We start from the raw sequence: 18,725 nt of genomic DNA on the forward strand, positions 1-18,725 counted from the left end.
TGCTATAAACTGAAAGTGTGCTACTTGTGTCTCTCCTCATTAAAACCCATAAAATCCCCCATGCATGTGCATTTTCAGCTCCTCTGTACTCAGCTACTTAAAGTACCTTTTTTTCTCTCTCTCTCTCATAGTTACTTTGTTCATGGTTTTTTTTTTTTTTGGTCACTCTTTAGTCTGGTTAGAATCATATGGGTTTGGCGGCCTGGAAAACCCTTTCACATGGTGACATTTCGATATACATATACTGTAGTTCTACAAACTACAGACTTTCCATGAACTGAAATAAGTCTCCCTTTTGCACATATTTCAACCAGAATAATATTATTTTAATAATTATGGGTATGCCCAGAGTTGAAAAAGCCAACAATTGCATTTAAAGATTCAACACCAACACACAGATTGTCTAAAAGCAACTACTATTTAATGATTTAATTTGCATTTAATTGAAGATATGTATATATCAAATATGATATATACATATTAATTCAAATAAGACCATGAAAACTATGTTGAATTTTATTTATAGCACTTCTTTTAGAACATTGATTGGCACATCTTTTCACCAGTCATATTTAAAAAAAAACATTAAAAATGCAAACATTTACAGTTTATAAGGTTATAGTCAGAAATTATGTTTACACAATAAACTAGTCCTTAATAGCGTTCTTATTGTCTCTGTATTATCTCTGAATGATCTCAAATGAAACCATCTCTGTTTTTATCACCTGAGGGAAAAGTCACGGCATTTGAACGGATCACAGTTCGCTCAGAGAGATTGGAGGGGATATAATCACTGGTGAATTCAGTCAGTTCTGTTCTGTTTGCTAAATGAGATGTCATTTTATTAGGTCAATTCATTTTTAAAACTTTGTCCTCTGTCATCTAAAGCGTGTAAGTGCTCTTCTCTGTTTTGATGATGATGAGACAACCGGTATCTGATTACAAACTCAACTGATTACGCTTATGTTTATTTTGCTATGACATGTAACTTTCCAAAAAACTTGATCAATGTGTGAAATTCATTGCCTAAGGAAATTACACTAGCAAAGTTTTAGACAATGTTTTAGGCTCCTTACCTGACATGACCTTTGCAGGCAGCCAGCCAGGGTACGTTTTAAAAAGTAACCTAAATAAAATAATTTTCAATGTCAATTTGGTGAAATATGTTCATATTTTCTTAAAATAGAGGTGTCAAAGTATATCACTGACAGAAAACCTCAGTTTTGGTCAAAACATGATTTTTCATCTGTCTGTTTTCCAAAATTCAGCCCCAGCCACATCTGAGGGGTTTTCCCACATATCTCCCACATATGTCTGAAGGAAAACTACAAAAGCTGAGAGAATGTCATTGCTGGGTGAGAGATCTGTTTACATAGCATCACGTTCTATGCAGGCTGTGGTATTACTGAAAACAAACAACCACGGAACCCATCACAGCAATATCCAACGTGTACACTGCATACACACACACACACACACACACACATCACAAAACTCATTCTACACCATAGACCTTTATTAGAAGTAGCCAAAGTGTTGTGGACCAAGCATGGACCTTACTGTCCTTAATACACCATTTATTTCCACAGAGACAGAGTGTTTGTCACAGATACCTAACCAAACTACTTATTTTTAATACTGTAAATTGAACCATATTCAAAATGTGGATAATTATTTTAATGACAATCTTCTGGCCAATGGAGGCACACAACAAGACATTTCTAAGGTCAAAGTTAACAAATACATTTTGCTAAAAACAATGGCCATGGTAATAATGTACAATAATATAATACATGAAAGATTAAATAACAGTACATTTAAATACATATAAATACACAATATCCAGTTAATTACTGCAATATGAAAATGACCCTAAGTGATAAATAGGTGCTAACATTTTTTTTTCCAGTTTGGCAGTTATAGAAGCATAGTATCATTGTTTTTTTTCCGTTTCTTGGTTTATGTATAGCCAGATCATGCACTCCTTTCTGCAGCCTGTTACATATAAAGCACATTTGTCTTAAAGTGTGGCTAGTCAGTAAAATTCCACTGCCTTGAAATTAAGCCAAACACACACTCATCCATTTGCATAATCAAACCTGAAAGCAAAATGTATCAATGTAAGAAAAACAAAAAAATACTAACATAGTATAACATTTAGCACTGTAGATCCAGTTAAAGGTAGTATTCCATTGTCTGATAAACAGAAAAACACTGCACTTTCACAATACTCAAAAGCATCTATTGTTTAGTTAGGTCTAACTGTACAGTCTTGAACCTGACCTTTTTACAAGTCATTTATTGTACATTTTGTAAAAGTTTGTTTTCATGACCTGTCATGTTTGGAATGAGCGGCATTTTGACACACTGATATTAAACAGGAATAGTCTAGCCTATTCCTCTCTTTTCAATAGTGGCTGTTGTTGAAGTGCAGGGTGTTCCTGCACTGGATTTACTCCGCAGGTTACACCCAGTACCACCACCGTGTTATGCCACATGTTTAAATGGCTCAGACTGCAAACAGCAGTGTGTCTGTGAGAGTCACTGTGACATCCTCATCTAGTGCTGATGTGACCTCTGACCCCAATATGTGCCTTCTGTTATGTCACTGTTAAGTCAAGCTAACATAGCATTGACAGTCTAGACTTGGACCTTTCAGTTCAATGTATAAACAATAATGACTTTTTGTGGCCATGCAGATTCATATGCCCAAAACATTTATAAATAAATAATTCTAATATTCTTAACTGTGTTCCTTTTTTTTTTAGTTTGTGTTGTATGTCAGTAGTAAGCAATCAGGCTTGTAATGTTTTACGGAGGACAATGTGCCAATAAGGTGCTTGCCTCATTCTTCCCGGGTCACGGAGTTGAATAAAAGAGAACCATCAACATGATGACATGTTAAACTCCACAGCTTCAGATTTCCCTTCTTGAAGCATGTAAACATAATGCAGTTCAAGGTCAGTGATTGAATGCATGATTGATTATTCCTGACTGATCCAGTCGCTTTGCCATAGCCTATCAACGATCACCTTCTCACTCCCTTTCTAATTGAGACGGTTGCTGATGTTCAGGGCCTGCTGATACACTTGAGTCACATCATCCATATCTCCTAGTAGGGAGAAGCTGCCATTGTCCCCAGGAGATCCCGGTGGGCTGCGGGTGTTCTTTGAGCCATGGAGGGGCACTGCTGCTTTCAGTCCCCTAAATCCTGCCATCTGCAGTAGATCCTCGGCTGAGAGGCTGCCCCTGATGTTAGGTTTAGGAGAAGCAGGTGGCCAATCCACTGCCACACTCGGGATGCCTATCTCCTCCCTCACGATGGCTGAGGGTTGAATCTGACTCTGTGGTAGTTTAGAGTCCAGCGTGGGCGCCACGTGAGACGAGTATTTCCCATTCCTCTTCAATATGCCCTTCCTCCCAGGGACCCTTTTAGGTGGTGAGCCATTGGGAGGCGGGGCCACAGTGCTCCCTAGCACCTCGGAGGACTCGCTGCGCTCTGGAGAGGAATAATAGCCAGACTCGCGCTGATGGCTGTTTTTCAGGATGCCTTTCATGGGAAGGGAAGGCATCATTTTGGCTGGTGAGCCACCTGCTGGTTCCTCTCTCTCGGGACCCGAGGTGGGCTCAACATCCCTGTAGCAGATGGAGCGCCGCAACTCAGCCTCACACAAGCTTTGGGACCGCTGATCTCCGGTGCTTGCCCGTGTTTTTAGGATACTTTTGGGCCTCTTCACGGCTGGCTTCTCCTCTAGAACGGCCCTAATGCCACCCTCATTTTCCTTTGAGGACCTCCTGAGTCGACGAGTTGAAATGGTCCCACTGGTGTTGGCGCCTGAATCGGGGCAAGCCAGTTTGCTTGGCTGCGTCTCAGTGCGACTCTGCCAGTCAATAAAGCGAGCGAGCATGGGTGAGCTGTTCTCTCGCTGAGTCTGGCAGTCACACACACTGGTCTTCCAGCCCCAGTTCACCCACCAGTGGTTGGCAATGTCCTCTACAGTGGCCCTGCGATCTGGGTTTACCATCAGCATCCAACGAATCAGGCCACGAGCATCTGGTAGATACAGACACAGAAGCCAAGGTCATTGGTAAAAGGACATCAGCATGTACCACAAGTAAATGTTTATAATAGAGAGATCACACACACACCTGATGACTGGGGAGGTTCCCTGTACTCCCCTTTGCTGATTTGGCGTATGAGTCTTTTGTGATCTCCCCCATCAAAAGGCATTGTGCCATACACCAGAGTGTATAGCAACACACCAAGAGCCCAGCTATCAACCTGCCAACATGGAGGAAAACTGGTAAAAACCCATACATCGGATAATCACAAATGATTTAAGAATTGGTTTAAACTAACAAGCTAGTTCATACTAGCAAGTGACTGGCAACCATTCATTTTCTACGTACATGCACAGCACAGAGCTGCAATTCAGAAACAAGCAAAAATGTGGCGGTATGACAAATGATTTTCAATTTGATTTGAGATTTTCTTAAGTCTATGCGAATTAAGTATTATGTGGTAAAGTGACAAATCCAAACGATTGTCTTGCATTATTCCTTGGACCCATCCTATGGAGCGGGTGGTCTGATTTTTTTTTTTCAGTTCCACACTTACACCTTTAGTTCTGAAGTTAGTTCCCATTTACTGTTTAACTTGCAAAAGTGGAACCATCCTGTCATCTATTACCTCTCATTATATGTTTGGCAGGATGTAGTAGAGACCATTTACATAACTGAGTAGTTGAGGGTTGAGGGTCTTGCTCAAGGGCCTAGCATTGGCAACTTGGTAGTGCTGGGATTTGAACTCACAACCTTAAAAAAAATCTATAACTGTTGTATATAGGCTATAGGCTATACATTCAGAATGAATAAAACGCTGGGCAGTGCACACCCACAAGGGTCAACAATAGCAGATCCTAAGACATAAGACATAGACCAGAATCTGGAATATTATCTGTATGTATATTATCTATGTACCTTTCTCTTATATCTAACCTAATTAACACCACTTCTCTTTATAAACCTTAAATAAAAGCATCATTGTGCTTTTAAGCTGCACAGAAACAATAGACCATGAATCATGCTTATATTCCCTCTTGAGGCTAAACCTTGTTAAAGGCAGTGCTACTTATTGTCTATACTCTGCTGACCCCGATTAGACAGGAGAACATTTTAGCAATCAGTCAGTGTTACTGTGTACAATAGCTGATTAGAGCACAGGAAAGTCCACTCCCATGATTGCTGACCTGTCTGACACACAGGAGATGAGAGGACTTCTGTGATTGCTGGCACAGAAGAGAAGAGTGTGGAGCCTTTCCCATAGAGCAGGAAGACTGTTATGAAAAAATCACTACGGGGCCAGCGGAGGAATGCGGACTGTGTGTGTGTGTGTGTGTGTGTGTGTGAGAGAGAGAGAGATAAAAGAAAGAGTAGCGCATTGCATGTAATGCATGTTTTCTATATCTCTATCTATTGTATGTGTGTATCCTAGTGTGTTTATGCATCAGAAATAAATGATATTTACTATCTTGGGATGCATTCCTGTACTTTTTAGAGAACAGCCTTTTCTTTTTAGCCGCCTACTGCCAGAACAGAATGATTGTGTTTGGGTGCCACATTACTGCTGAATTCTGTAAATAGTTAGGAGATTAGTCCTCATTCCAGCTGGCAAACACTCTGATTGTCTAAAGTATGATAAACCAAATGGCTGACTGGGTCCTTAGATGAACCTTCGTCCTCTTCACGCAGCAAATTTAGACTTGCGTGTGTGTGTGCGTGTGTGTGCATGTTTATGTGTGTACCTTCTCTGAAACACCATCAAGGAAAACAACTCATTGTTGTCATTGTTGTTTGGGGTTTTTTTCAGCCTCTTATCTTTAATGTTAAAGAACAGTAAAGTATGTCTGATTAGGTGTTGATGTTCCTACAAGGTCTTATCTTCCCTGTTTTGTTTGTTTTCATGGAAAAGGTCAGCTCATGGTTTGGCTTAAATCTCACAGTCTTTGGTTTAGTTAAGATATCTGTGGTTACTAGATTGTCTATATTATAGTACTGGTATCATAGTGGTTAAGTGAACTTCCCCGGCTGTCCGGAAAACTGAGTCACTCAGTGTCTTCACATGAACACTGAAGAATTACCACTTCACCGAGCACTTAAATAAGCTTTGAAACGCTTTTGCTGTTATGGGATATATTTTGTTATTGATCTTGCTGCTACACTTTTCTTCATATTTTTCTTTTTCTACCTAATTGCATGAGAGGGTAGAGCCACAGTTTACTGACAATATTTTCCCAGGTTCTTCCATCCCACTCTGTTCTGCTGTCCTGTTTATTTAGCATGCACCTTCCTGTGCATTTATTGCCTTGAGTATTTTTCTCACACTGTTGTGTATTTGCCATTTTTATAGTCCTGTGTACTGCATTACTGCATTGTGTTGTACCATGGTCCTGAAGAAATGACAGTTTGTTCCAATATATACAAGTTATATAGAGGAATGACAATAAAAACTATAAAAAATCTACTAACACGTTTTACTAACGTTTTACTAGATCTACTAACAGAGTTTTAGCTTGATTGTATTCTTGATTTATTTGTACTGGCATGAGGATGTTTCTGATGCAGATTACCAAGCACTACTGTAAGCCACTCTGGATATGGCCATGAACCAAATGCCGTAAATATAAATTGTATTGCTCACCTCTGGGCCTCGATATGGCCTTCCATTTACAATTTCAGGTGAAGCGTAAAGAGGACTGCCACAGAAGGTCTGCAGAAGCTTGTCTTTGTGGTAAAGGTTGGACAACCCAAAATCTGCAATCTGGGCAAAAAAAGAATGTGCTATATATGAGAGATGTACAGATATTTCAGATCTCTCTCTCTCTCTCTCTCTCGCAGTTATTTACTTACACACAGAATTTAAGGTATTTACATGGAAGGAACTGTTGTAAGCTTTACCTTTATATTGTAATTGTCATCTAGCAGCACATTTTCCAGTTTTAGATCCCGGTGCACCACTCCTTTCTGAAACACATTAACAGCATCATGAGATCTCTGTGCAATCCTGAGAAATAACTACCCAACCATCACCTGGCTCACATTTATATCTCATATCTGTATATCACGTGCAGGGCGTGGTTACCCCTTCTTACTGACAGTTCCAAAATGCACTTGCCATTGAATCTGAAACAAATCTGAGATACACTCCAATTTCAGTATTTTAATTTCACAGTCTGGACTAAATTGTGGTGTAGACATTAGCAAGTACCCAGCATGTGTGCCTTTAATGGGAAAGCATATTTGGCTGTGTAGGAACCTATTTCTTGTGTGTTTAAATCAGTTCACTATGTGAACACAAGCTGTCATCCTTAAGCACACCCACGCTAACACACACTGCTTTTTCCACACGTACACACATACTGGAGGATATGTGTTCTACCGTGCACTTCCCTGCATCCTGTATAAGGACTGCTGTGTCCTGACCTCTCGTCTGTCATTTGGTCTGCCCAGTGTACTGCTGTGGTCAGCAGGGTGGTGGCTGGAATCCCCCAGCTGAGCAGAGGATGACATCAGCAGCCAGCTGTGCTAGCCCACCTAACCTGCCTTGACCAGATGCTAGACTTTCTGACCAAATCCATACATTAGTCTCTGTGATCTGCTGCTCATATTAGCATAGTGATATAAGCAATATTTATGGAAATATGAATATAAACCCCTTCTCATGTTTCAGGAGCCTCTTGATAACAGCTGTGTGTGCATAGGTGGGAGAATAAAGTCTCAAAAGTTAGTGTATTATCAGAAAAACAAAAAAAAGGCAACAAAAAATCCAGTCTGCCATTTTCTTTGTCCCAAACAATATGCATTGATATAGTAAAAAAAGGAATATATAGTGATGTTTTGTTTTGACATATTAATAAAATATGTTGTAAAAGAAGAAGAAAAAAAATTTTTTAAAGAAAAAAATTCCCATCATTCTCCTGTACAAGTAGTGATTTGAGCATGAGGAAGATGCTTTTTACATATTTCCAATTTCAAAATATTCTGACTAAACCCTGAACAAATGATATCAGTAACCCCAAACAGCATGTCCCAAAGCGTTACATTCTTCTTACATGACAGAAGTTTATCAATGATTACATTTAAGATGGATAATGAATGACACATCTTACTTTTTATTTGTTTTTAGTTACATTTAATGATGTTTAACTTCCACAAAACTTCCTGACATTACTCACATTGTAACAGCTATACACAGTCGTTCCCTCACCACTCTCTTTTATTCTACCTCTCTTTTATTGTTAATAAGACCAAAAAAATGCAGCTTGTCATGTTACCGAGAAACCACAAATCCCTTTGTAATGAAGACTCTCCCATGTCAGAAAGCTTAAAGTTTCAACTTTACCTGTTTACAAAGCACTGACACTGGAGACTCCTTCCAAAATGATAAATAAACTTCTCACAGAAAACATATCAACAACTGCACATTTTTTTATGAGTAATTGTGTTTATGTGGAGTGTCTGGCGTAGAAGTCTCTGTGTAATGTTTTACAATACAAATGATAACATATGAGAATAAGTGCATTAAAATAAACCTCACAGCCGGAACTACTGTCTTGTGAGCCATAACTTTATAGATACTAATCAATCCTTCTGTCCAATCAGAATGGAGAATTCAACAGCGCTGCGGTATTGGTGTCAGTAATGCTGATCTTAGATCAACTGCCAGTTCATTGTGAAATGAATTCAACATTTTGTTGATGTGGGAAACGAAAATACATAAGCCGGATGATGCATTTTATTCATGTTAGTGATAAAATCACTATGGGTTCATTGAGCTTTGTCCTTTGTTTAATGCACACATGCGTAGATGTGGAGTGACAGTGCAACAGTTCTCGTAAGACTCTGGACTCTCACCTTGTGACAGTGATGTACAGCTGAAACAATCTGCCTGAAGAAGTGTCTTGTCTCTCTCTCGCTGAGCTTACGCCGCTCGCTGATGTAGTCATACAGCTCCCCTTTGCTGGCATACTCCATCACAATGACAATCTTATCCTTATTCTCGAAGACTGTGCAAACAGAGATGGGTAAAACAGACAGACTGTGATTATGCTGCTTACATTCTTTATGGTTCATTTTCATGGTAATTCTTTTTAAAGCAGTTAAGCTGGGCTGAATACCAGACATGGAGAGTCAGGCTGGGAAGCATGATTAAATGTGCCAGTTTGAATCATTATCACTATAAATGATTGTGTTTTATTTCAGCTCTTTCTAATGGATTTAGTGCTGGATTTTAGCTGGTTTAGTTCTGCTTCCTGCCGTGGCACAGTGCCATGCTGCTGAGGTGCCAGAGGATGGTATGGCAGAGCTCCAGCCCCTCTGGAATCAGTCACGGACACCCCGTTTAGGAGCTGCCAGAGCTAACAGGTGTGAGGTGCATAGTGTGTGTGTGTGTGTGTGTGTATCAGTATGCATGTGGTTGAGTGAGTGAAAGACTAGTGAAAGTGGCTGTAGAGTGATGGGGTCTTGTCCTTGGACAGTATAATTGCATAGTGTATCATATCAAGGACTGTAACACCATATCTATCACGTCTGCTCATGTCGCACATGCCTTCACCTTCACACGCACACAAACACACACAAACACACACACTTCTAGTTTCCAAGACATTTTGATTACAGTATTTACAATTATCCCAGTCATAATCTTAAGTAAAATGGATAAGTTTGTTAGCTATGGATTATAATTATGAATTTAATACCTCACATTCTTACATTTTCCCAATCAGTACATTGGACAAATGCGTTTTTTGTGTTTGTTTGTTTTTTTCTTTTTTTTTTTACAGTGAAAAAACTTTTTTCTTACTGATCATGGGAAGCTCACCAGTGCACATAAAAACAAGCATTCCTGTTGATGAGCTTCCTTAGCACTTCTGATCAGTGTGTAAAGAAGCAGGAAACATAATTATATTAGCCATACTGCCTTGAGCCAGACTCACATACAGCATAACCACTGCAATGAATCCAGACTGCTAGTTCTCATCTGTTCTGAATCCTCACAAAATTCATTACTTCATCTTCAGGAAGTGCTTTATCTTGGGCCAGGGTCGTGGTGAATCCCGGGAAAACACCCTGGATGGGATGCAAGGGCATAGCACGTCACCACACACTCACACATTCACACTTAAGGCAATTTAGTGCACTGCACCACTGTGCTGCTCTCTTCATTAAATGTCCATCAGAATTCCCAGAGAAGGTAGACAGATCCCTTCAATGAGCAGCTATGACTTCACTCAAGCTAATCTGACTTAGACATGACTTGGGGAGTTTTGTTTGGACTCTGTCTTCTCAAGTGGTTCAGACTGATGTCCCCAAACTGTTGGCATGTGAGGTCTTCTTGGCATTAGGCAAACACTGACCTATTGGTTAAAGTCTACCATTTAAGGTGCGGCAACTTCAGACAAATCCAAATTGACCTAAATTAGGTAAAAGAAAGTCACAGAAGGTCCATCGGCCTCTTATACTTCAAGTGGTCTACTTTTCAAAAGTAGTCTGTCAAGCCTCAGTCAGGTTCAGTCTGAACAGTCTGATCATGCCATTTTAAACAAGGTATTACTAAGGTCATGTTTATCCACTTTCCTCTGTTTTCCCACATGAAGAAAATTTAGACCATTGATTCAGTTGTTATGTCTGCTCTGGACATATGCTAATATCTGTGTGTTACGGAGACATAACCAAACTGCAACAATGTAAAACAAAAAACATGAAGACACACCATGCGGAAATGTACATATACATTCAAGACATGTAACGATCTATGTATACATCGTTACGGGGGTTAGCAATCCGTCAATATGGATCAATGTGTCACTCAAATAACCAACGATGTATCCGATGTATCATTGTATCGTACAGCATGCATACTCACCTTCATATATAGATATAATGTGTGGATGACGTAGAGAAGACATGATCTCGATCTCTCTACGTATGTGAACCATGTCCTGTTCATCTTTGATCTTCTCCTTACGGATGGATTTGATTGCAACCTAAAAATCAACAGACAGATACAAATTAAAGGTGTACTCAATCATTTTGGCAGAAGTTAGCTAAAGCTAGCTGTTTTGAAATTCAAATAAATACATCCCCTCTAAAGCCATGCCACCTTATCTTGACTGGTTGGATATGGGTCATATCTTTGTTTCTTTCCCCCTTTTACAGAGCATGTGGCACCACAGAGACAAGAGCTTTGCCTCTGAGAAGATCTTTTTATTGACAGCTGCTGGAATATGAGGAGAACTGCATCAAATAATATTGAACATGTTCTGGCCTAAACACCATGGACTCCACTTTTAAAATATGTGTAGTATATATAAGTGTCTATTTGGTGTGTGAGAGAGAGACAGCCAAAGGTCACTAACTTTGTAAGACTGGCAGTAATATGTTTATTAACATGGAACACAAATGTCTGAAGACATCATGTACAACTAACTGATTATTAACTTGTGTTTGCATTTTAAATGTAGAATTTTATTAAACATATGCACCACTAAGTACTTATTTAGCTTAATGTGTATGTTAAATTAGTAGTGAAAAGTCTCAGTGTAAGGGATGTTTATCAACAAATACCTTGATTATGTTTATAATTTGAGGTCATTTGGAAAATGTCTTAGGTTACAGTATATGTCAATAAATGATGTGGGTTGTTTTGGTCATTGCAAAAGGACTTAAATGTATTTTTTATCCATAGGTTTGGTCTGTACAGTTGATTTTGCCTCTGATATTCCTGAAGCATCTGTTTATTGATTACAACAACGAACAGATATCCTGGTATTGATTTGTCCTAAAGGAAGCTGATTGATTTATTAGTTAGCTGGCAGATGTAAAGTATACAACTACGCTGATTACACCATACAAGGTTAATGGGTCAAGAAGGAAAGTCTCTACCCCCAGCAGTGTTACAGACAGAACAGAGGCAGGAAGAGTGACAGAGTGTGAGGGAAGTGCTTCCTGTCTCCAAACCCCCTATGCACTGACTCATCAGCTTGCTAGGAACTCATTTTGGACCAGGTAATACTGTAGCACAGTAACAGCTATTTACACATGACAGAGAGAGAGAACGATAAAATTGTTGGCATAAATGGTTCAGAGTATTTGAATATTTGCCTAGTATACTTTTGCTGGATGTAGGGACCCAGTGGCTGTATAAAGGCTGCAGCAGGAAAAGTTGTGAAGTTACACTGAGTGCTTCTAACCTTGAGTGAAAGTAGGTTCCTGAAAGGACGAAGAGACATCTCAGAAGGCTGTGCGCCACAGTAGTTATTATTAGCCTATTCCCCTTCCACTCTCTCCAAACGGGCATCAAAGATCTGCAGCCAGCCGGAATTCAGTGCATCACCCAAGGCAAATCTTCATTCATTCATTCATTCATTCATTCATTTTAGAGATTCATTTATCTTTTAGAGAACATTATTATGTAAGGATAAGGGAGGGTAAGGGGATTTGGGCTTTATCAAGTGATTGAAGTTGGATATTTATTGAGTCAGAGAAGTGAAATCCAGGGATTATATCTACAGGAAGTCTGTTAGCATGTTCCTGTTCTGAGTCATAAAATAGACTAGGGGAAATGGTGCTGAGAGCCTAACTTCCTGCCCAACCTGTATCATTCATAACTCCATCCTGCTCTGGCCTTTTACGGGCAAAATTAGTATACCTGACCAATGTGCCAAAAATATGATTCGTTGGAGAAATGAATCAACACCCAAGAGAATATTACAATCTCCAAACCACTGAACAGTGTACTTTTTGTATGTTTTGAAGGGGAAAAAAATGTGGGTGTGTTTGGTTCATGTGTGGTTTAGAAGTACACTAGGGGCTCAGTATGTCAGAATAAGCTTTCACTATAATTAGGGTCAAGTTCCTTTTAGACCTGACCTTAATTATAGTGAAAGCATAAACTCATTAAAGTCATATGATGAGGAAAGCACACACAGACACGCCTGGGCAGGGCTCGAAGCCTGGGCACCAGCTACGGATCATTAAGCAGGCCCGTGTTTGATGCATATGCCAGCTGGCTTGAGGCTTCTTCGCAATGTAAGCTTCGGCTAAAGGTACCTTAACTGTCTCACATACAGAGCAGTGCATTGTTCAAGTAAGACAGACAACAGGTGTGCTGTTTTATCTGAGTGGCTGTTTGGAAGAAAGCCTATATGGTGATGCAGTGGCGCATGGAGGAGCCTGAGGAAGCAAGTTACACAAAATTACACACAAAACATCTCACTGAAGAGAATAGTCCTTATCACTCTGTCTATACGTGTCAGTTGGTATACAGTAATATAAATATTCCAGAGAATCCCTGGCTTTGAGTCATGAGAGTGAGTGTGAGAATGAATCAGGCATTCTTTACACTCCACTTAGACTAGAGGAGTACACTAGAAGTCTGAGAATGCACAGTAGTTACAATCTCAATGATCTGAGATTTGCTTATGCATTTTGCACACAGGTGGGAGGAAGCACACTAGCGTTTTTGGTTCTCGAGTATTTACCGAAGTCTATGAAATCATCCGGAGCGAATGGTATTTTAGAGCATTTCTCAGTGAATTCTGTACTCTCCTGTATTTTCTCTCTCGTTTCACCTAGTTAAGACATAGACCTTACAAGGACAGACTCTCATAGACATAACAAAGTGTTTGTTTTTCCACCAGCATCCATTTTTTTCCCTTCCTCATTCCACCAGGACCAAAACACAAGAATGCAGGCATGTGCCCTTCACAAGGTGCATATCAACATTCAGTCTCTCATAGGACTGGATCACATGCTCTCACAACAGGATATTGCTTAACATGTTTGTGTAGTTATGCTGGCACTCTACACTTTCTCAAAAAGGCTCATCTGTCTTTCGTCTCTTTCGTCTGTCATTTATAGTGATGAACTGGTATAAACAGTGTCACGATCCTACCATGCTTGAAAGTAATGTAACTTTGAAGTGTTTCCTAAAGTGAAGCCATCAATGAGAATTCCAGATAAAGGGGAAATGTTTGCAATCAGATCTCGCAGCTTCACAATGTACTGTGCTGCACACAGAAGATGAATGCGCTAACTTACTCTCACGGACACAGAAGTCAGTTATCCCAGTTTTTCACCTATCCCTCAGCTCTGTTATTATTTTGTGTCTGAATCCCAACTATGAAAATAACATCACGTGAAGCTTTTAAGGCAGCTCGGAATGGACACACGTGCGACTGACATTAACATAACTTACATGCTTGCATTATAACCTTTCACCTTTTCTGTAAAACCCATATTTGCCTAACTTCTGCCAGACGGATGATTTGCTCTGTGTAACTGCATGTGCAATTGTGCTTCTTACACCCATGCAAACTGATGACAGTCCTTCTGAACCAAAAGATTTCAATTTTAAAATACAGACGTATTCTGATTGTGCGAAACGGCTTTTGTAAAGCAGATACAGTGCTGAATGAACATCTGCAATGTTCAATCTCTCATTTGTGATGAGATAAATTCAACAGTTCTCATTTGTGTTAGACTGAAAATAGTGCATTTTCGCTGCTGAAAACTGTTTTGGGTTGTCTGGGTTGCCAGATTGGATTCACAATTAAAATGTGTACAGTACAAAAAATAAAGGTACCAAACTGTACTTTTCCTTGTCACTGGGTTGCAGAGGCTTAACTAGGGAGACGGAAACATTTTATGGCAGTTCCAAATACTTATTTGTGTGCTGTAAACATACACAAATATAATGCAGCTGATTATATACGTCAAATAATATGCTCTGCACAGTGACTGCTCTATAACCTCAAAAGAACAGTTCTCTTAGTTTTAAGCATATTTTATATATGCCGGGTTTATAAGGTAAGACATAATTTCTGCATTACTAGCACGTTATTTTAATCATTTTCAGTATGACGGTCATAAAGGTGTTTTATTTCCTATGCCTATTAATGTTGTTATTATTATGGTAAGGTTGCTTGATGGTAAATCATGCTTCTGCTACTGTCTGGCATCCACCCAACACGCGTGAGACTGTCACAATCGTCACACTTAAAATTGTAAAGAACGCATGGTGATTTTATTTAGCATATCTTCTCATCTCCGTGACATTAATTCCTGGCTACAGCGGTGCAGGAGTGCACCTTTAATATGCATCTTTTACCTAGGAAAGTGCAGGAAGTGTACCTTTAAAGGTGCATCACTATGTACCATAAATTGCACTATATAGCCAAAAGTTTGTGGACACCTAATCATAACACTCATATCGTGAGCTCAGACACTGATGATGGACAAGGAGGTCTGAGGTGCAGTCAGTGTTCCAGTTCATCCCAAAGGTGTTCAGTGAGGTTGAGGTCAGGGCTCTGTGCAGGACACTCGAGTTCTACACCGACTTTGGAAAACCATGTCTTTATGGAGCTCGCTTTGTGCACAGGAGCATTGTCATGCTGGAACAGGTTTGGGCCTCTTAGTTCCAAAGAAGGGAAATTGTAATGCTACAGGATATAAAGACATTCTAGACAATTGTGTGTGTCCAACGTTGTGACAAACATATATGGGTGTTATGGTCAGGTGTCCACAAACTTTTGGCCATATAGTGTATTTTTAGTGAAAGATACATATAAATGAAGGTACTACTCTTGACCCCAGTGTCATGGAAAAGTTCAGTTATCTTTGAGTTGATACTTTTATTTCTGACAGTGGAAGGTACAAATCAGATCAGAACTCCTATCACACAAAACCTTAGCCATCATAAATGCTACACAGGAGCCTAATTTGAGGGAACGTGATCAACCTGGCAACACATGCCCAGTTCTCACACTGTCACTCGCTCTGTCACTCGCTCTGTCACTCACACTGCCTCTCATACTGTCTCTCAAACTGTCACTCGCTCTGTCTCTCTCTCTGTCACTCACACTGCCTCTCATACTGTCTCTCAAACTGTCACTCGCTCTGTCACTCGCTCTGTCTCTCACACTGCCTCTCATACTGTCTCTCTCTCTGTCACTCACACTGCCTCTCATACTGTCTCTCAAACTGTCACTCACACTGTCACTCACTCTGTCTCTCTCTCTGTCTCTCACACTGTCTCTCTCTCTCTGTCTCTCACACTGTCTCTCACACTGTCACTCGCTCTATCTCTCACACTGTCGCTCACACTGTCACCCACTCTGTCTCTCTCTCTGTCACTCACTCTGTCTCTCTCTCTGTCGCTCACACTGTCACCCACTCTGTCTCTCTCTGTCACTCACACTGTCTCTCTCTCTGTCTCTCTCTCTGTTACTCTCTCTGTCTCTCTCTCTGTCACTCACACTGTCTCTCTCTCTGTCTCTCACACTGTCTCTCTCTCTGTTACTCTCTCTGTCTCTCGGAGACTCACCACGCGCCCGGTGTGTCTCTCCACAGCTTTCTTCACTTTGCCGTACGTGCCTCTGCCCAGCGTCTCGAGCAGCTCGTAGCGGTGTTTCAGGTTGTGTTTGTGCTGGTGCTTCCTCACACTAGAGCTTCCCCACGGACCCCCCGAGTCCACCGCCGCAAAGTCCACTGGGAGAGGAGGGTCTCCGACTGAACTGTGCTCTTCTGCCCCTGTCCTGGACAGTGTCTCCATGACTCAGATGTCCCTTTCAGTCTTCCCGTAGGATTTATTGTGCACGCGAATGTGTAACAAAACAAAACAAAACAAAAAGTTACTTTGGCTTGATGTCCAGTAATCCAGTCGGAACTGTGCACGTGCTTCCTCGCGTTCAGACCGCTGGAGAAATGATTTAATAGTAGGTGACAGGTTAAGCGCGCGCGTGCGCGTGTCAGGGTGAGTGTGTGTGTGTGTGTGTGTGTGTGTACGTTCGGTAGTGCTCATGAATCTGGAGGCTCGGACAGTGCGCGAGACATTGCCATGTGCTCCACCCGCCCCACCTCCGGCCCACTTTCTCCTCCTCCTCCTCCATCTCTCCATCTCTCCAATGTGAGGACGAGGAATGCAGGCTAATAGGCGGGCTTTACGGTCCTCACTAACCACGCGCAAGTGTGTGTGTGTGTGTGTGTGTGTGTGCGCGCGCGACATCTTTCATGTCTTGGTCACCTCCACAAGGAGGAAAACCTTTATTAAAAAAAAAAATCTTGAAAAACACAAAGAAACAAAAAGTTTCCTGTGTTCCTGTAGGTGGAGGTATAGCATTAATTAGCAGAATTAATAATTATGTATGTCAGTGGAAGGTCTTTACAGATACTAACTTTCTCTCTCCCTCTCTCTCTCTCTCTGTGTGTGTGTGTGTGTGTGTGTGTGTATGTCTGCTAGAGGGCAGCATGGAAAGCAGCAGAATGAATATAATTCCAAAAAAGAGATTTCTAAAATATATATATTTTTCTTTTATGTGAGATTTTGGTTATGGTTAGGATTAGGTTATAATACATTTCATTTTAGATACCTACAAGCGAGTACTTGTGTATGTGAACAGTGGAATACTTCAACCAAATGTCAGTACCAACATGTAAAATGTTAAAATAGTTTAAAATAGTTTACTAAAGACTCTTGATTGACTTTCTTATAAATGCTCATTAGGGACAAATTCATAAATTTTAAATTTAGATCCTGAATTTATATATTTCTGCACAGCTGCTTTGTGACAATGGCCATCATTAAAAGCACCATACAAATGAAGTAGAATAGAATAGAATTGAATTAAATGCCCTCGGTTCGATCCTGAACTGGGTTTACTGTCTGTGTGAAGTTTTCTGTGTTTTCCCTGTGCATGCGTGGGTTTCCTCTGGTTTCCTCTCTCCTCTCTTAAACATGCCAGTAGGTGGATTGGATATAATAAATTGCCCCTAGGTGTGTGTGTGTGTGTGTGTGTGTGTGTGGTGCCCTGCGATGGAGTGGGTCTCATCTAGGGTGTATTCCGGGGATAGGTTCCAGATCCACCATGACCCTGACCAGGATAAAGCAGTCTCTGAAGATGACTGATGAATGAATGAATTAATAAATTGAACTAAATTTAATGAATGAATCTCTTTAACTTTGATTTATTTCAAAGTTAAAGAAATGTTTGCAGAATTGCATTACTCACTTTGAGGACAACTGAGCTTTTATTCTGTTATCTGAGTGTGAATTTATGTAAAGGTATTTGGGTATTCATGTTTTACTCAAGTTTCAGTCTACACTATAATTGCGGTTTACTTTTTAAAAATGAAGACAACTGCTTTTTTGCAGTATGAAATTGCAGTTAAACTGAACGCCTTTCACACACTACTTGCACAGTGTGCTTCATGTTTTCAGACTGGTGCGATGTCACGTATTTTATACAAAGGATACCTCACCTTCATTCGCTCATTGTTTTTAGTGCTCATTTCATTGTGTTTAATGCTTTATGACTAACACTTAGTACAGTATTTGGAATCAGGCCTATTGGTTTTAATAAATAAAATAAATATTACTGAACACTCCTGGATGTCAGTGATTTGGCCTGTAGACTGAGATGCAGTGGTGTATTACATGCCTCTGAGACTGATGGTACACTCAGCATAAAAATTTCAAAATACATTTTTTAAAAATAATTTTCAAATTTGATACATAGCATCTGATGTAAAGTGTCTTAATGTGACTTAAAACAGATCACAGTTCAAATAAAAAAAAAAATCGCGCTTTTAAATTTGATGAAACTTTTGGATATTTGTTAAATTGATCACTCCTCAGTCGCAGTATTTAAGCTATTTCACCCAGTCAG

At 40.1% G+C, this 18,725-nt stretch overlaps 1 protein-coding gene across 3 annotated transcripts; it reads right to left on the bottom strand.

The window, feature by feature from the left end:
• Positions 1–1,495: 1,495 nt before the first annotated feature.
• Positions 1,496–16,875, bottom strand: nuak1a (NUAK family, SNF1-like kinase, 1a). Of its 3 annotated transcripts, XM_053241840.1 has the most exons (8): positions 16,385–16,514; positions 12,252–13,233; positions 10,925–11,045; positions 8,914–9,065; positions 6,958–7,023; positions 6,701–6,820; positions 4,150–4,282; positions 1,496–4,054 (listed from the first exon to the last, which is right to left on the bottom strand). In XM_053241840.1, exons 2-8 carry the CDS (start codon positions 12,288–12,290, stop codon positions 3,048–3,050), a joined length of 1,638 nt encoding a protein of 545 aa, XP_053097815.1. In that variant the 5' UTR covers positions 12,291–13,233; positions 16,385–16,514; the 3' UTR covers positions 1,496–3,047. The 3 variants fall into 3 exon arrangements, with proteins under 3 accessions (XP_053097815.1, XP_034169119.1, XP_034169121.1); XM_034313228.2 differs by lacking the exon at positions 12,252–13,233 and having other exon boundaries at positions 16,385–16,875; XM_034313230.2 differs by lacking the exons at positions 12,252–13,233; positions 16,385–16,514 and adding an exon at positions 10,000–10,128.
• Between the last annotated feature and the right edge of the window lie 1,850 nt (positions 16,876–18,725).

The sequence above is a fragment of the Pangasianodon hypophthalmus genome, chromosome 18 (genome assembly GCF_027358585.1).
Source record: "Pangasianodon hypophthalmus isolate fPanHyp1 chromosome 18, fPanHyp1.pri, whole genome shotgun sequence".
Lineage (NCBI taxonomy): Eukaryota > Metazoa > Chordata > Actinopteri > Siluriformes > Pangasiidae > Pangasianodon > Pangasianodon hypophthalmus.